This window comes from Saccopteryx leptura, chromosome 6, assembly GCF_036850995.1.
Source record: "Saccopteryx leptura isolate mSacLep1 chromosome 6, mSacLep1_pri_phased_curated, whole genome shotgun sequence".
NCBI lineage: Eukaryota > Metazoa > Chordata > Mammalia > Chiroptera > Emballonuridae > Saccopteryx > Saccopteryx leptura.
In genome coordinates, this window is record NC_089508.1 from 74,639,508 (window position 1) to 74,656,552 (window position 17,045).

General features: G+C 42.5%; 1 protein-coding gene across 2 annotated transcripts in view; it reads right to left on the reverse strand.

Moving 5' to 3' along the window:
• Positions 1–1,850: 1,850 nt before the first annotated feature.
• SQOR (sulfide quinone oxidoreductase) overlaps positions 1,851–17,045 on the reverse strand; it is a 55,306-nt gene continuing 40,111 nt past the window's right edge. For both annotated transcript variants that reach the window (XM_066343360.1, XM_066343359.1), the window contains 5 exons: positions 16,521–16,730; positions 10,228–10,411; positions 5,238–5,305; positions 4,370–4,548; positions 1,851–2,120 (listed from right to left, as the gene is read on the reverse strand). In XM_066343360.1, the coding sequence (XP_066199457.1) occupies positions 2,063–2,120; positions 4,370–4,548; positions 5,238–5,305; positions 10,228–10,411; positions 16,521–16,730 (699 nt within the window). In that variant the 3' untranslated portion in view covers positions 1,851–2,062. The remainder of the gene's footprint in view (positions 2,121–4,369; positions 4,549–5,237; positions 5,306–10,227; positions 10,412–16,520; positions 16,731–17,045) is intronic.

The following is a 17,045-nucleotide window of genomic DNA, read 5'->3' on the forward strand; positions in this document are numbered from 1 at the left end:
CCAGAACAGTGCTTGGCAGCTGTAGGGACTCAGTAAATATTTGAATTAATCAATGAATACCTGCACAGAGTTTCTAATGTCACCAGAACTCTAAAAAACCAGAGAGACTTGGCAATCCTAGGTAACACAAAAAAGGGTTTGAACTCCAAACTGCGGTAAAAATCTAAGATATTGCCTAGGCACTGTGCACTTCTCTTTGGCAGGGTTCATAAATATGAAACACACAAAGCTTTCAAATACCAGATGAACTGACTGTAAACTTCTACAAATAAACTCATTGAGAACCAGTGATTTTGAAGCCTCCACTGAACTAAACTGGAACTATTTCCTGCAGGATTTCCAGTGTGAACTCATTCAAAATTTTCATGGCCAAAACTGGGACTGAATGAAGCAACTGCACACCCCGCACATCAGAATTCCTCCAACCACACCCTTACTATAAGTTTTCTGAGAAGCAGGCGCCATGACAGAATTTGATTTGCAAGAGTCTGCACAGGGTGGGGAGGCAGGGGAATGTCTGTGAACGCTAAAGGAGAAGGCAGGGAGGGCTCAGACCAGGTACAGGTGCGACACCTGGGAAAAGGAGAAGGCAGGGAGGGCTCAGACCAGGTACAGGTGCGACACCTGGGAAAAGGAGAAGGCAAGGAGGGCTCAGACCAGGTACAGGTGGGACACCTGGGAAAAGGAGAAGGCAGGGAGAGCTCAGACCAGGTACAGGTGCGACACCTGGGAAAAGGAGAAGGCAAGGAGGGCTCAGACCAGGTACAGGTGGGACACCTGGGGAAAGGAGAAGGCAGGGAGAGCTCAGACCAGGTACAGGCGGGACACCCAGGAAAAGGAGAAGGAGAGCTCAGACCAGGTACAGGCGGGACACCCAGGAAAAGGAGAAGGCAAGGAGGGCTCAGACCAGGTACAGGCGGGACACCCAGGAAAAGGAGAAGGAGAGCTCAGACCAGGTACAGGCGGGACACCCAGGAAAAGGAGAAGGCAGGGAGAGCTCAGAACACAGTACAGGTGGGACACCCGGGGAAAGGAGAAGGCAGGGAGGGCTCAGACCAGGTACAGGTGGGACACCCGGGAAAAGGAGAAGGCGGGGGGGGGGGGGGCTCAGACCAGGTACAGGTGGGACACCCGGGGAAAGGAGAAGGCAGGGAGGGCTCAGACCACGGTACAGGTGGGACACCCAGGGAAAGGAGAAGGCAGGGAGGGCTCAGACCAGGTACAGGTGGGACACCCAGGAAAAGGAGAAGGCAGGGAGGGCTCAGACCAGGTACAAGTGGGACACCCAGGAAAAGGAGAAGAAGGCAGGGAGGGCTCAGACCAGGTACAGGCGGGACACCCAAGGAAAGGAGAAAGAGGAGCACCTTAGACCTGATATGGTTCTTAGAAAGTTTCAGCCGGGTTGTTGGGAAATCCTGGAGCCAAAGTTTCCCAGTTCAGGAGCCCCATATCCTCAGCAGCGGCCTGTGCTAGTAACCCACTGCATCCATCATTGGCTGGGGAAGGTGTGGCCTCAGCACAACTGTGGTGACGGAGCAGAGGGCCAGTGGTGGGGCTCTGGGTCCACTGTGCTCCTGCAGTAGGAGTTCTGTGCAATAGGTGCTCAGGGCCATCACACACTGTTTAAAATAATGTTCTACCTGGAATGACTCTTGTTTTCTGTGAATCCAAACAGGCTCTGGTGAAATTATGCCAGCTAGCAGATGAACACTCACAGTAGATAGCAGGTGAGCTATTCCACCACTACCATCTTTCCCTCCCAAGTGCTATAGCTTTTCATTCCACTAATCCAAATAAAAATCTTTCATAGAATCTCCATGATAAGCTTTTAGTTTAAAAATAGAAGTCCATTCTTTTATTCTAATATTTCCAAAGAATCGAGCTCTTCTGGGCAGCCTGCACGGTGGCTGTCCAGAGGTACATGAAAGGGAGGCATTCCCCATCGCCCAGCAGTAAACTCTTGTCGGGGTTAGGTGTGGAGTTCTTCATGCTGCTCTTGGTCAATCATTGACTGTGACTTTGGTCCAGAAGCCATCCAAAGACAGCAAGGGCAGAGCCAGCCTTAACTCATACCCAGGTGAAACAACTTCCGCAGAAAGCCTGGTCCTCCCCAGTAACCCCTGTAAGAAATTACATAGAAAATATATTTACATCAGAAAAGATGAAATCTACCTCAATGCCCCACTCATATTTCAGGCTGGAACCTACCCCTAATTTAGACATCTCTTTCCCCCTTTTGCCAACTTCTACTATTAATCTACCTTTGCCACCCAGCTTAGTGTATCCCAAGGTTCTCTTTACCAAGCCACAGTCGCAGAGCTCCAGGGAAAAGCAACCTGGTCTCATCTCTCCAGGCAGAGGAGAACAGAAGCTCCATCTCCACACATGCTGCAGATGGCTTTTCTAGTCTACCTGAATCATTACCAGCTAGAAGCAGCAGTCATTGGGACTTGGACATGAGCTGCAAAGTATAGAATTGTGACAACAATTCCAGTGCCATGCGGACTTTTCCTGGACTCTTGCTCCTTGTGACAGCTCCTAACAGACTGAACTGGGGTTGGGTTGCATTTGTCAGGGATTTGGCATGGTGTTGGGGCCAACTTGGACTTGGTGAACATGTTAAGGACACTACTCTTTTATGGATTCTTGCTGTATTGGCCAAGAGTTTGCTTAAAGGCTTTAATCACTGTAAAAAAAAAATAGAAGCCTAGATAAAGAAGATGTGGCACATATATACCATGGTATACTATTCAGCCATAAGAAACGATGACATCGGATCACTTACAACAAAATGGTGGGATCTTGATAACATTATGCGGAGTGAAATAAGTAAATCAGAAAAAAACAAGAACTGCAGGATTCCATACAGTGGTGGGAGATAAAAATGAGACTAAGAGACATGGACAAGAGTGTGGTGGTTACGGGGGGCGGGGGGAGGGAAGGAGAGAGAGGGAGAGGGGAGGGGGAGGGGGAGGGGTACAAAGAAAACTAGATAAAAGGTGATGGAGGACAATCTCTCTTTGGGTGATGGGTATGCAACAGAACTGAATGACAAGATAACCTGGACATGTTTTCTTTGAATATATGTACCCTGATTTATTGATGTCACCCCATTAAAATAAAAATTTATTTATAGAAAAAAAAAAAGAAAAGATGAAGTTGACCTCAGTCAGCAGAATATTGAGAGGAAAGCCAGACTGCTCACAGACCATGCTTATGAGCATATAAAGCAAGATTTGTCTAGGGAAGAAGAAAAATCCTGTGACTAGCCTGCTTCAAGTTCTGGTTTTGACACTGACTTGCTCTGTGAGCCTGGACATGCCAACTCAGTTGAACAAACCTGTGTGCAAACTCTACTACATGCAAACTGCAATCCTCTCTATTTCCACTTGCTTAAAAATAAGGTGTGGGGCCGGGTTTCTCAACCTTAGACCTACTGACATTTTGGACCAGGTATTTCTTTGTTGTGGGGACTGTCCTATGCATTGTAGGATGTTGAGCATCCCTAACATCTGCTCACTAGAGGCCACCAGCATCCCCTCCAATCATGACAACAAAACACGTCTCCAGACGGTGCCGAATGTCCCCTGGTGAGGGCAGGGCAAAATCACTGATTTACCTATCTCATAGTAGTTTGGACAAATCAAATGAGATTATTATCATTGTTTGGAACAAAGAAAAGTAATTATTAATTTTTACTATTCTATTTATTTATTGGATGCCTGCTATGTAGCAATCTTTTCATGTGTTATCGCATTAATCCCCATCCTCTCAGGTAAGCAATGTTACTTTCCTTTGCAGATAATAAACTTAAACACAGGCAGTTTAAGCAATTTGCCCTAAGACACACAGCTAGTATGTGACAAATGCATGACTCAAACACAGGTCCAACCCGAAACTTTATGCCATTAATCACTGTTTTTCTTTTTCCTATAACACAATAAAAACTAAAATTAAGGTAGCAGATGCAAAAGTACTTAACACATGAAAGCGATTCACCATGACTATTATTATTATTTATCCAGCAGCGAGAAAAAGCCAGAACATGGAAGACAGGAGACTTGGCCACTGCCAACAATGAAGAGAAGAGGCCACTGCGGTGCCCCCTGGGGGGGGGGTGCTCCACTGCTCCCCGCCCTCACCCAGAGCAGCCTCTCTCCCACCAAGTGCGGCTGAGGCTTCAGAGACCTTCACAGGCTGTCATCACTAAACCGTGAGAAATGGCACAGCAAGGTGGATCCCAGCCGCCAGTCCTGCTCTGGGTCGTGATTGCTCCTGAGGCTGGAAGGCCTTCTGGAAACAACCACCCTGCACAAGTGGGTGCAGTACACTAACTAACAGGTGTGCCTCTACCCAGTGATACACTCACCGTAGCATCAAGTTCCAGTACAGGAAGGGCATCATGTCGGCCTTCATGAGGTACATGGAAAGTCTCTCTCTGCTCTGGTCAAAGGGGAAGGTCTCCAACGGCTGAGCATCGTAGTCAAACTCGGCAAGAATCACTCGGTTGTAGCTAGTCACCAGCGGACACGACGTGTAGCCATCATACTAAAGTTGTACATGAGACTGAGTTGGAAAGTGGCTTTTTTTCATGGTGTTATATACTTAGAATTTATTCTTTACTCTGAGCCGTTGCGATATTCTTTCTTTTTTGTATACAGGGGGTCCTCGGGTTACAACAGTCTCGACAGATGACATTTCAAGTTTACGATGCTCACTCCCATAAAAACTTTTAAAACTTGAGACATTAGTGTTTCGGCTTACGCCGTTGGCATCATACTTATGGATTACAAGGGTGAGCTAGTTTGGTTGCGTGTGGTGAATACTGTACAGTGTACAGTACAGTATATTTATGTCCACAGTACAGTAGTATATTTAGGTCCTTTTCCTTTTTCTGCGGCTTAGTGGTGTTTTTATGTTCTAGATTATAATTTTACAACTGTGCCAGGATAGGTAAATGACTTCGGCTAGAATGTGTTTCAACTTACACCAAAATTCGGGTTATGTCACTGTCGTAGGAACAGAACTATGTCATATCCCGAGGACCTCCTGTACTCTAATTTTTGTATAGTGAAAAACTGGGAATTATATAATAAAAAGTAGTATTAAAGGCAAAAAACTGAAATGCCCAGATTGGAGAAATAAATTAGGAAAGTAGCAAAACTGTAAGGAAACACTGTTTTTATGCAGAATGGAAAATGATAATTGAGACAATGACTCTTACAAGGCATACAAACCTTCTTCACTGGCGTTTCATTCTTCATAATCAAAGAAATCGTTCTGTCAAGAATTCCTGACTGGGCAGCTATAAGAGAAATGGAAAAGTCAGAAAAATATAAGCATCTAGTTTTTCCATGAAAACTCATTTGCAAATAACTTTAATATGAACACCAGTTAAGGCTCTATTCTTAATCCTTGTAAGTTATAACTAGAACATAACTCCTATATTTGAAGTTCTGGATACTAGAAGGGGTTCTTCAGTACATCAAAGGCCCACAAAGATGCTTCCATAAGTTAGAAACTGATTAGCCAACTCTCTCGAACAGGAGGTCTGGCATTTCAAACAAAAGGACGATAAAGGTGGCCATACCCTCACCCCATCCCCCTCCTCCTAGGGTTCAATGGGTGTCAGATTGTGTGCCCAGTATCCCCTAGCTGCTGGGATGTCCCTGTGTCACAGCCTAGATTAACAGCTCTAGCTCTATCGATTGGGCAAAACAGTGAGCTTTCCTCTGTACTAAACCACCCTGTCTGAGGTTGGATGAGATGCAGACAGTCAGACAGAGAGATGTTTTTGTTTTTTGGTAGCAAGAATGAGAGACTGCCTTTTTTTAATCAAGAAAGTTTTCCAACTATTGTCATTCTTGTTTCATCATACCTGCTACCTTTCTTTCTGGAATATTTTTAGAGCAAACATAATCATTCACCCGTAAATATTTCTGTGTATACCTCTCTTAGGTGAGGAAGTTTTTAAATATAAATACAAAAACATGTTTACATCCAAAATACTAGCAATAATTCCTTAATATCATCTAATCCCAGTTTGTGTTCAGTTTTGAATAATTAAGAGTGCTTTTTGGGGGGAATAAAATGGGTAATGGACAGAGACTCGACTTGGGGGAATGAACACATAATACAGTGTACAAAGATGTGTTGTAGAACTGTACACCTGAAACCTGTGTGATTTTGTTAACCAGTGTCACCCTAATAAATGCGATTAAAATTTTAATTAATTAATTAATTCAAAATATAAGACTATCCTTTTAAATTGGTGGTTGCCAGATGAGAAGGGGATTGAGGGAGTGGGTAAAAACGGTGAAGGGATTAAGAAGTACAAAATGCTAGTTATAAAAATAGTCCCAGGGATGTCAAGTACAGCACAGGGAATATAGTCAATAATATTGCAATAACTATGTATGGTGTCTGATGGGAACTAGACTGTCAGGGTGATCACTTCATAAGGTATATAAATGTCTAATCGCTATTCTGTATGCCTGAAACTAATAAAAGATTGTATGTCACTGTAATTAAACAATACACTAAAAAAAAAAAAAGACTGCCCTTTTAAAAATATAAGCAGTTTGTGCCTCTAGGGGTAGGAGACTGAATTTACTTTTGAGGAAAGATGGGTTGCCTATCGTAAAATGTTCGTTAAAGTGATTATTTTACAACCCCAAAAATCAAGAGTCAGCAAACATTTACTGTAAAGAAAAAGTTTATACCATATAGGTCAAGAGGCAAAAACAAAGATATATGACAAGATAGAAACAAAAATTTTTATTAAGAAAATTCAGGCCCTGGCCGGTTGGCTCAGTGGTAGAGCGTCGGCCTGGCGTGCAGAAGTCACGGGTTCGATTTCCAGCCAAGACACACAGGAGAAGCGCCCATCTGCTTCTCCACCCCCCCTCCTTCCTCTCTGTCTCTCTCTTCCCCTCCTGCAGCCAAGGCTCCATTGGAGCAAAGTTGGCCCAGGCACTGAGGATGGCTCCATGGCCTCTGCCTCAGGCGCTAGAATGGCTCTGGTTGCAACAGAGCAATGCCCCGGATGGGCAAAGCATTGCCCCCTGGTGGGCATGCTGGGTGGATCCTGGTCAGGCGCATGCGGGAGGGAGTCTGTCTGACTGCCTCCCCGTTTCCAACTTCAGAAAATACAAAAAAAAAAAAAAAAAAAGTACACTAATAATTTTTTTGTAAGTATAGGTCTACTAATAGGAAGAATGAAATTCTTTTTTTTTTAAGACTGAAGGAAGAGTTAGTGCTCCCTGTCATCAGATTGCTTGTAAATATGCATCTGCAGAACCCGTGTCAGCCATCAGCACAGAAACAGGCGGCGAACTGCATTTGCCCAGCAGGCTGCAGCGTGCTGGTACCCAAAAGAGCAATGAATTTTTTACTGGAATGAGGGGATTCAAAAAATTGAGAAATAACTGCTTAAAATATATGAACCAGCTATCTTTGTTGTGGGCCAATAACATCTCTAAAGATCATATCTCTTTTGAAAAATCATATCTCTTTTGAAAAACTTTGTTCCTCTTTGAGAGCCAGAAAGTTTAAAATCTGTACTAAAGAAAAAACTGAAGAGGCCCCTGCAACAGGGCCCAAGGCCAACAGAAAAGGAGAGAAGAGGACCAGAGGGTGCCACCTGCAGAGGGCTTAGGTCCTTAGACCCAGGAAGCAGTGACACTGGTGTGTGTGTGTATGTGTGTGTGTGTGTGTGTGTGTGTGTAGACATATGTGAGTTGCGGGGGTTTTTTCCTGGCATTATACCTTCCTATTATGCCCGAGACTTCAGTTAACTTATATTAAAAGCCACATGCTGGCCTTAGCTATGCTACGTGTACTTGAGGGAGAGTCCTGGGGCAGAGAGCAGCAGAGGAAGAGGCATGAGCCACAGGAAAGCCAGACTCAATGTGGCAAGACAGGGTCTCCCTGGCCATCCCACAATGGTCTAGGTAAGACACCTGGCTAGTAGCAGGTAAAGCCAGGGATAGACAGATAGAACAATATAAACATTGCCAGGAGTACTTAGAGGATTTGGGGAGACAGGGAAAGGCAGATCCTTGGGGAAAGTTAAGATCATTGTTGACACTATAGAGAAGAGCAAATATTCACACAAGTGAGATGACGCAGAAGAAAACAGCATTCACTGCAGCATAGTTTGAAATAAATATGGGTTGGAAACAATGCAAATATAAGTTAAGTGTAGACTTGTTAAATAAATTCTGGAGCAACCATACAATAGAATACAGTCTGTATAAAAAAAAATTTTTTAATAAAAAAATTTTAAAAGCCCTGAGTGAATAGCTCAGTTGGTTAGAGCATCATCCCCAAGCACAGAGGTTGCTGGTTCAATCTCCGGTCAGGGCACAGACAGGAACAGATCGATGTTCCTGTCTCGCTCGCTCTCTCCCTTCCTCTCTCTATTATTTTATTGATTTATAAAATAAACATTAAAAAAGAAAACATGTAAGAACAACAGGGATGCTCTCAACATGGTCAGGGGAAATGTGGAAGGTAGGACTTGTGGCAGCAAGACTTTTCACTTAGAACTTTTTATTTAGTCAAAATTAATATTATCTATTACCTATTTGGAACACTGAATCAAAGTATGTTTGTTTGAAGAAGGCCAAAAGCTGTACAATCTGGGCCTCAAATAAGGCACAGGTATTTTCAACACATAAACTCAGTGGGCTTATGTTAATAGAAATGTAGACTCAGAGTATCACCCCCACCGTCCACCAATAAATCACGAAGACAAAAGACACTTTTACAGTGAAGCGGACCCAGTCACCTTCCAGCTTCACCAAGGACAAAACAAATGAACATTAATGGGTTCTAGTGGTGACAGTGGGAGGCATACAGACTCTTATGTAGAGGCTCCTGCCAAAATGGATAACCTGAATCTAATCATAAGAAAAAAACTAGGCAATTCTAAATTATGACATATCCTACAAGATATCCAGCCTAGATTGTTCAAAAATGCCAATATCATAAAAGTAAAAAAAAAAATGTTTGGTTTGTTCTAGATGAAATGAAATGACAGAGACATGACAACCATGCAGTGTGTGGTCCTTGACTGGTTCATACATTTAAAGAATGGTTGGGCCATAAAGAACATTTTTAGGAAAACTGGATAAATTCAAACTGGATTATATATGAGATGATTTTATAATACAAGGTTCAATTTCTTGGATGTGATAATGGTACTGCAGATATAGAGAGAAAGTCCTTCTCAGGAGATGCAGGTTGAAGTGTTTGAGGATGAAATATTTTAATGTCAAAACTTACTTTCAAATAATATAGCAAAAAAATGTACATAGAGTGATAAAGCAAATATCACAAAATATTAATAATTGGTTAATACCTACAGAGTATATGGGTATTCATTGTACTTTCAAATTTTTCATAGGTTTCAAGCTTTTTAAATAAAAAGTTCGGAGATATTTATTATTAATAATGGAAAAGACATTCAGTGGATTTCCCAGAAAGTCTTTCTTAGGTTGAAGCAGTCAGTGAAAGTAACACATGAGCTGCCGGTGCATAATTCCCACAAAACACTGCTATCCCCTTTGGCAGGGAGCTCCGTGTTTCACAGCAGAGAAGACAGTTCCTGTCTATTGAGGACAGAATCTACAAGGCAATTCTCCCCATCACTGCTAGTGCAGAACACTGAGTTGAAAAATTTAGCTCTCCAGGATGAGACCTTAATGGTATACCAATCAGGGCATGCTGCACTGTATTTGTCCTAACAATTTTCTGGTCTGCAAGCATTCATTGACTTCCACATGTTTTCTGGGGAAACAAATGCTTCCCTAACTCCACAGTGTTTCAGGCAGAAGAAAAAGAGCCAAGCTGCCTGGCGTCACAGGTGGAAAGAAGTCAGGGGTAAGCACGGGACAGTATGAGAAGTAATAGAATTCCAGAGAGCTGGAAAAGTGTACTGTCTCTTTAATGCACCCTCCCCTAAAAACAACCCCTCTGACCTAGAAAAAGCAGATAAGGTCATGCTATTCTGGTGCTAAACCCTCAACACATCTTCCTTCATTACACAATATTGAATTCATCAAAACTCGATTCTGTGTCAGTGAAGTCGAAGTCATTTTTAGCCCACAAAAATTTCTTCATTATTAATGGAATGCTGTTTGTGCCAAATTTCTGTATCTATTATGATGCTGCCTTGGAGTGACATCATTTTAAGAGGAGAAGAAACATAGTACATTGTCTTACCCACTGCGGCAGCAGTCTTTGACGTAGGGAGGTTGGTGCAGTCCCCAATCCCAAACACATTAGGGTACTTCTTATGCTGCAGAGTTTCTTTATTCACATCCACCCAGCCAGCAGCATCAGCCACCGGACTTGTCTTGAGGACATCTGGTGAGCTCATTGGTGGTGTAACATGAAGCATTTCATACTGCAAAACGGGAGAGCATCCAAATTTGTGTTTTTTGCAATATTTCTACAGCCCCACAAGCTTTGCCGCTAACTCCCTGACCCCTATACTGCTATGGCTACATGGAGCACTATACAGTTAGTGCTCATACATATCCACACCTTCCTTCTCTAAGATCTTACAAGCTCACTTGGAGTCTGGTGATAAAATAACTAACTATTCTCTTGGTTGACATAATCTCCCCATAGAGTCCACTTGATCCCTTTGGCATTGGGGAATCCAAGACACTGGAATGAAACTCACTAACATTCTGAAAGAACCCACTGAAGTTTCTCCTATGACTTAAACTAACACAAAGGGGGTGGCATATTTCAGTTGCTCTCTCCCTGAACCTCATCACTGACTTGCAAAGTCAGGGACTGCAAAGAGGCACTCAGAGTCCTTGAAACTTATAAATGCTGTGTTAGAAGCTGGTAAGGGAGCACCAAATATGACTCAACCCTCAAAATAAAAGAAGCAGCAAAACACCAATTTAAAGTGTAATCAAGGGTGGCAAGAATATTGGTGAGCACTTTGGAGGAAAGAGGTGTCTGATTCAGGAGTGAGTTTACTGAACGGTATAGAAGGCAGGGTGGAAATTTGTCCCCCAAATATCTCTACCAAGATAACGCTGGACAACAGTGCTTTGGCCCATCCTGTTGACTTTGATGACACCTTTACATTTTTTGTTTACAAACTCTTCTCCTTTTGGTAGATCATCCTTTTTATTCTTTTCATTTAGTTTTAATAAAGTCCATCTAGAAATTTCAAATTGATTCAAATATTCACAAAATGTTTTATTAAGGTGAAAACTTGAGCATCTGAAGGTAACCCCAACCTTGTGAGAGTCAATAGACGCTGGTTTCCGTAAGGAGGTTCAGGCGTTCATCGGGGCTTGTCAATCGTTGATGGTACTAGGAAGCCTTGCATTTATTCCCACTTTCAGACAATCATAAGCTTAATTAACCTTAAGGAAGAAGAAGTGCTGCAAAATGCTGCGCTGCTCGCAGGGTAACCTTGGGGGGCCTGAGTCCCTAAGGTTGCGTCTGTTAATGACTGTGCAGACTGAACACATGTTCTAGATGAAAGGAAATGTCAGAGACGTGACAACCATGCAGTGTGGTCCTTGACTGGTTCATGCAGGATAATGGATGGAATGGTCAGCGACCATCATCCACCAAATGTTTAAGGCTGTGTCTGTCTGCATTGCTTCAGTTAACTATGACTACTTTTTATAAACTGTGGGCTAAATCTTACGAATTCTTCACATCTTTCTAGAAGTTAAATATTGTTACATAAACATTATAAAGGCATGGCATTTTACTTGAGCTAATACAAAAGAAATGCTAGGCAAAATGGTGAAACTAGACCACCTTCTTACACCACACACAAGAATAAACACAAATGGATTAAAGACAAATCTAAGACTCGAAACTATAAAAACACTAGAGGAAAACACAGGCAGTAAAATCTCAGACCTTTCTTGTAGCAATATTTTTTCTCATATATCTCCTCAAACAGAGAAAACAGAAGAAAAAATAAATAAATTGGACTACATCAAACTAAAAAGTGTTTGCACTACAATGGAAAACATCAACAAAAGGAAAAGACAATCCAGTGAATAGAACATATTCGCCAATGATACATCTGATAAGGAGTTAATATCCTAAATTTATAAAGAATTTATACAACTGAACACCAAAAGGAACATATAATCCAGTTAAAAATGGGCAAAGGACCTGAATAAACACTTCTCCAAAGAAGACATACAGATGGGCAATAGACATATGAAAAGATGTGCAACGTCACTAATCATCAGAGAAATGCAAATTAAAACCACAATAAGATAGCACCTCACACTTGTCAGAATGGCTATCATTAATAAATCAACAAACAAGTGTTCATGTGGATGTGGAGAAAAGGGAACCCTTGTGCACTGTTGGTAGGAGTACAGACTGGTGCAGCCACTATAGAAAGCAGTATGAAGTTACCTCAAAAAATTAAAAATGAAACAGTCTTATGACCCAGTGATTTTACTTCTGAGGCTATATCCAAAGAAACCCACAACATTTATTTGAAAGAATATATGCATCCCTATATTTATTGCAGCATTATTTACAACAGCCAAGATTTAGAAGCAACGTAAGTGTCCATCAACAGGCGAATGGATAAAGAAGATACAGTACATATATACAACAAAATATCACTCTGCCAGAAAAAAAATGAAATCTTGCCATTTGCAACATCAATAGACCTAGAGGCTATTATACTAACTGTAATAAACTAGACAGAGAAAGACAAATGCCATATGATTTCACTTATATGTGGAACCTAAAAAATAAAATAAACAAACAAAACAGAAACTCATAGATACAGAGAATTGAAGGTTGCCAGATAGGAGGGGATGGGCCACGGGTGAAAAAGGTGAAGGAATTAAGAAGTAGAGACTTGGGCGCTGGCCGGTTGGCTCAGCAGTATAGCATCGGCCTGGCGTGCGGGAGTCCCGGGTTCGATTCCCAGCCAGGGCACACAGGAGAAGCGCCCACCTGCTTCTCCACCCCTTCCCCTCTCCTTCCTCTCTGTCTCTCTCTTCCCCTCCCGCAACCAAGGCTCCATTGGAGCAAAGATGGCCCGGGCGCTGAGGATGGCTCTGTGGCCTCTGCCTCAGGCGCTAGAATGGTTCTGGATGCAACAGAGCAACGTCCCAGAGGGGCAGAGCATCGCCCCCTGGTGGGCATGCTGGGTGGATCCCGGTCAGGAGCATGCGGGAGTCTGTCTGTCTGACTCCCCGTTTCCAGCTTCGGAAAAATGAAAAAAGGGGGAAAAAAAAAGAAGTAGAAACTTGTAGTAATAAAAATATTTAGCCCTGGCCAGTTGGCTCAGTGGTCGAGCGTCGGCCTGGCGTGCAGAAGTCCCAGGTTCGATTCCCGGCCAGGGCACACAGGAGAAGTGCCCATCTGCTTCTCCACCCCTCCCCCTCTCCTTCCTCTCTGTCTCTCTCTTCCCCTCCTGCAGCCAAGGCTCCATTGGAGCAAAGATGGCCCGGGCGCTGGGGATGGCTCCTTGGCCTCTGCCCCAGGTGCTGGAGTGGCTCTGGTCGTGACAGAGCGATGCCCCGGAGGGGCAGAGCATCGCCCCCTGGTGGGCAGAGAATCGCCCCTGGTGGGCGTGCCGGGTGGATCCCGGTCGGGCGCATGCGGGAGTCTGACTGTCTCTCCCCGTTTCCAGCTTCAGAAAAATTTAAAAAAAATATATAATATATATATATATATATATATTTACATGGAAGTTAAGTGCAGCACAGGGAATATAGTCAATAATATTTTAATAACTATGTCTGGTGTCAGGTTGGTCCTTGACCTTATCAGGCTGATCACTTTGAAAGTTATATAAATATCTAACTAGTAGTATGTTGTACACCTGAAATTAATATTGTATGTCAAGTGTAACTGGAAAAAAATTAAATGAATAAGTAAATAATTTTTTAAAAAAAGAGTAGAATTGAGTCTGGGAAGAAAATCTGACCTGAAATCCTATAATTCAAAAGGAACACTAATATCTTCTTTCTTTATAACCTCTTTAGAAGAACAGTAGCCATTTATTTATACAAGTACCTATCTGTAAGCTCAACTATCCAGAAAACAACTGAGAACCAAAGTAAAAAAGACCAAACAATGAAATTAAATTCATGCTTAAGCTCATACACCTTGCTCAAAATAGTATGCTTTGAGCCCTTACTCATAGCCCATTTGCTTTTTACTTTACATAAAATATAACATTTGGCTATCTCATTTTCCATACAGTAAAAAGTTGGAAGCAGCAATTTAAAAGAACTGAAGATGGAGGGACTTACAACTTCTTGATAGCTAAGAAAGAAAAGAAACTGGAAAACTACAGAAAGGACACACACAAAATCAAAGAATGGAGTAGTCTGAGACACTTCTGTAAGGGCTAACTAGCCCTAAACCACCCAGCAGGCCACAGGAGCATAACTATACAAGAGCTATTCATAATTATGACCCTGAGCTGGGCAAGTAAATGCTACTTCTGCCTGAGGATGCTGTGACACCAGAAAGAAGGGGCTCACAAATATGATGGGGACATGTCACAAGGACATAGGAACCATCTAAAAGGGCTCCTCAAAATCTGAAACCATATGAGCACCGAAGTAATTAAAAACAATAATAAATTTATCAACCCCTGGAGGAGAAATATGAATTTAGGAGTTCAGACCAGTAATGAATTAATGAGAGAAGGGAGGACTTTGCTGACAGAATGCCAAGAGCCTATTCATAAACATAGAGAAAATGCTGGAAAGTCTTCATTCTACAACCTCTGCAGTAAAGACTGGATTAGAAATAAAAAAAAAAAATCACCAGTGGATTCACCAAGTTCCAGGGGGAACTTTAAAGGGGAGTAAAAGGTATACATGCTCTTAAAGTGTCTCCCCACAGACTTATTAGTAGCAAGGGGAAAAAGATAATTATACAGTGGAAAATTGGGCCAGATCTTGACTGGTCTGAACATTACCAATGAGGGGCAGATGAATACACTGTGCTTTCAAATGTGTTACCCAAGAAGGACATATCACTCATGCAGCATTTCAGTCTATAAAAGACATAGCCTAAAACTAATCACAAGAAAACACAGACAAACCCAAAACAAAGACCATTTTATTAAAAAATTAAACTGGTGAGGAGGGGTGGCTGTATAATTCCAAAATGCCAGTGTCATAGGAAACATTCCAGATTAAAAGAGGCTAAAGAGACATCACAATTAAGTAAACGACCTGGCTGTAGCCTGGGTCAGGCCTGGAGGGGAAAAGCACTGTAAATGCCATTGGAAACAAAACTGGACCACAAGTGGCAGACTGAAGCACTGGACCCAGGCTAAATCCACAAGCTGACAGCTGTGCTGTAGTTATATGCAACACCCTCATGCCTTAGGAAATTTACAGTGAAGAACTTAGGGGTGAAGGGCTGTGATATATGTAACTCACCTTTAAATGCTTTGGGGAGAGGGAGAAGGAGAAAAATGAAATGATAAAGAAAACGGGATAAAACTCTATGTTAAGTAAATCTAAGTAAAGGCTATATAGAGTTTTCTATTATATATTTTTATACATTTACTATTTTTACTTCTGCAATTTTCTCTAAGTTGAGATTATTTCCAAAAAGTTTTTAAAAATTATGGCCTTGAGTCACCAGTAACATTTTAAATGATAGTCAATCCACTCCACGTAAAAGAGATAAGACGTGTGCAATATATTCAGAAAGAGCTTGAGCTAAAACGCTTATAATGTATCATTTTGATGTTTAGAAGACTAATCTTTGGTTTACTCCAAAATTCATTTTTATGGAACCTGTCACTCCTCTAAAAACGCTGACTGAGTAAAATATAATTGTACACTGCTTCCTCGTGGCTAACCGTTCTTTCCAGGATGAGATAAAGAAAGGAGTCCTCCATGCACGCCTTTCATCTTGTTTGCACACCTCACATGCCTCTACAAAAGTGCTATTCCCACTCACAAGAGAAACTGAGACACACAGAAGCCAAGGCCATGTACAAAGGCTTCACCTTTCCCAGCAGGGCAGCTCCACCAGATCGCTCAAGGAGTTTTAAGTGCTTCCTTTTATGCACAGGTGAAAGACATAAATACAGCCTCTTCAGTGGTAAAAGACGTTCTGTCCTTGAACTCCCCACAAGCAGGACCGTTTCTCCCATACCATAAACTCAGTCAATCCCCAGATCCTGCGTGTCAGGAAGCCCTTCCTGAACTCTTGGCAGTAACTGAAGTTGTGAAGTATTTGACTGCTTTAAGTGACCCACGCCAAGAGAAGCAGAGACCTAAAATAGAGATTTTTACCCTATTACCATCCTCCTATAAACCCTCCTCACCTCCCATGGACACCACCCTGTACCTCTTTGTCTTTTCCACCGTGCTGGTTCACAGTCCCCCCACCACTGTTATACAATGCTCACTGTAACCAACCTCCCCCAGCACACAATGATGACGGGCAGGGAAGTGGGAGCCACAATGTCACCTGCATCTGTGACACTGTTCACCTGACAGTGTAAGCTCACCACTCACTGAAATCACTTGGGTCTCTCCGGGTTTGTCCAGGTTCTCAAAAACAGCCTCCTGTTTATCAGCTCGAACTTCAATGAGGTTTTGCTTGTAGTTAACCGTGAGGTTCCTCTCCTGGATGATCTCCAGCAGGGCATCTGCATACTTTTTAACCCCAAAAATTGCTCCAAGAGAGGTGTTGAAAATGATATTGGCCTTGGATCGCTTCCCTGTCTGAGAAAAAGGTAAGAATGGAAACAACCAACCCCAAAGCATTACTCTAGTCACCATTTTTTTTTTCAACTGAGACAAGAAGTAAAACCTTCAGAAGAGGCCTCACCAGCTTTCTCCCTCACTATGCCCTGGTGGGGTGAGGCTGGACCAGTCCACTGACTCCATGTTATTTTCTGTCGGCAACATAGCAATTAAGTGCACATTGGAGTCAAGGGACTGAGGTGGGCACTATTCAATTGAAGGCCAGAGGTGAGATTTATTCCAGGTCAGGATAGAGCTGGATTGTTTATTCATGTGCCCATTTGTTCATTCACT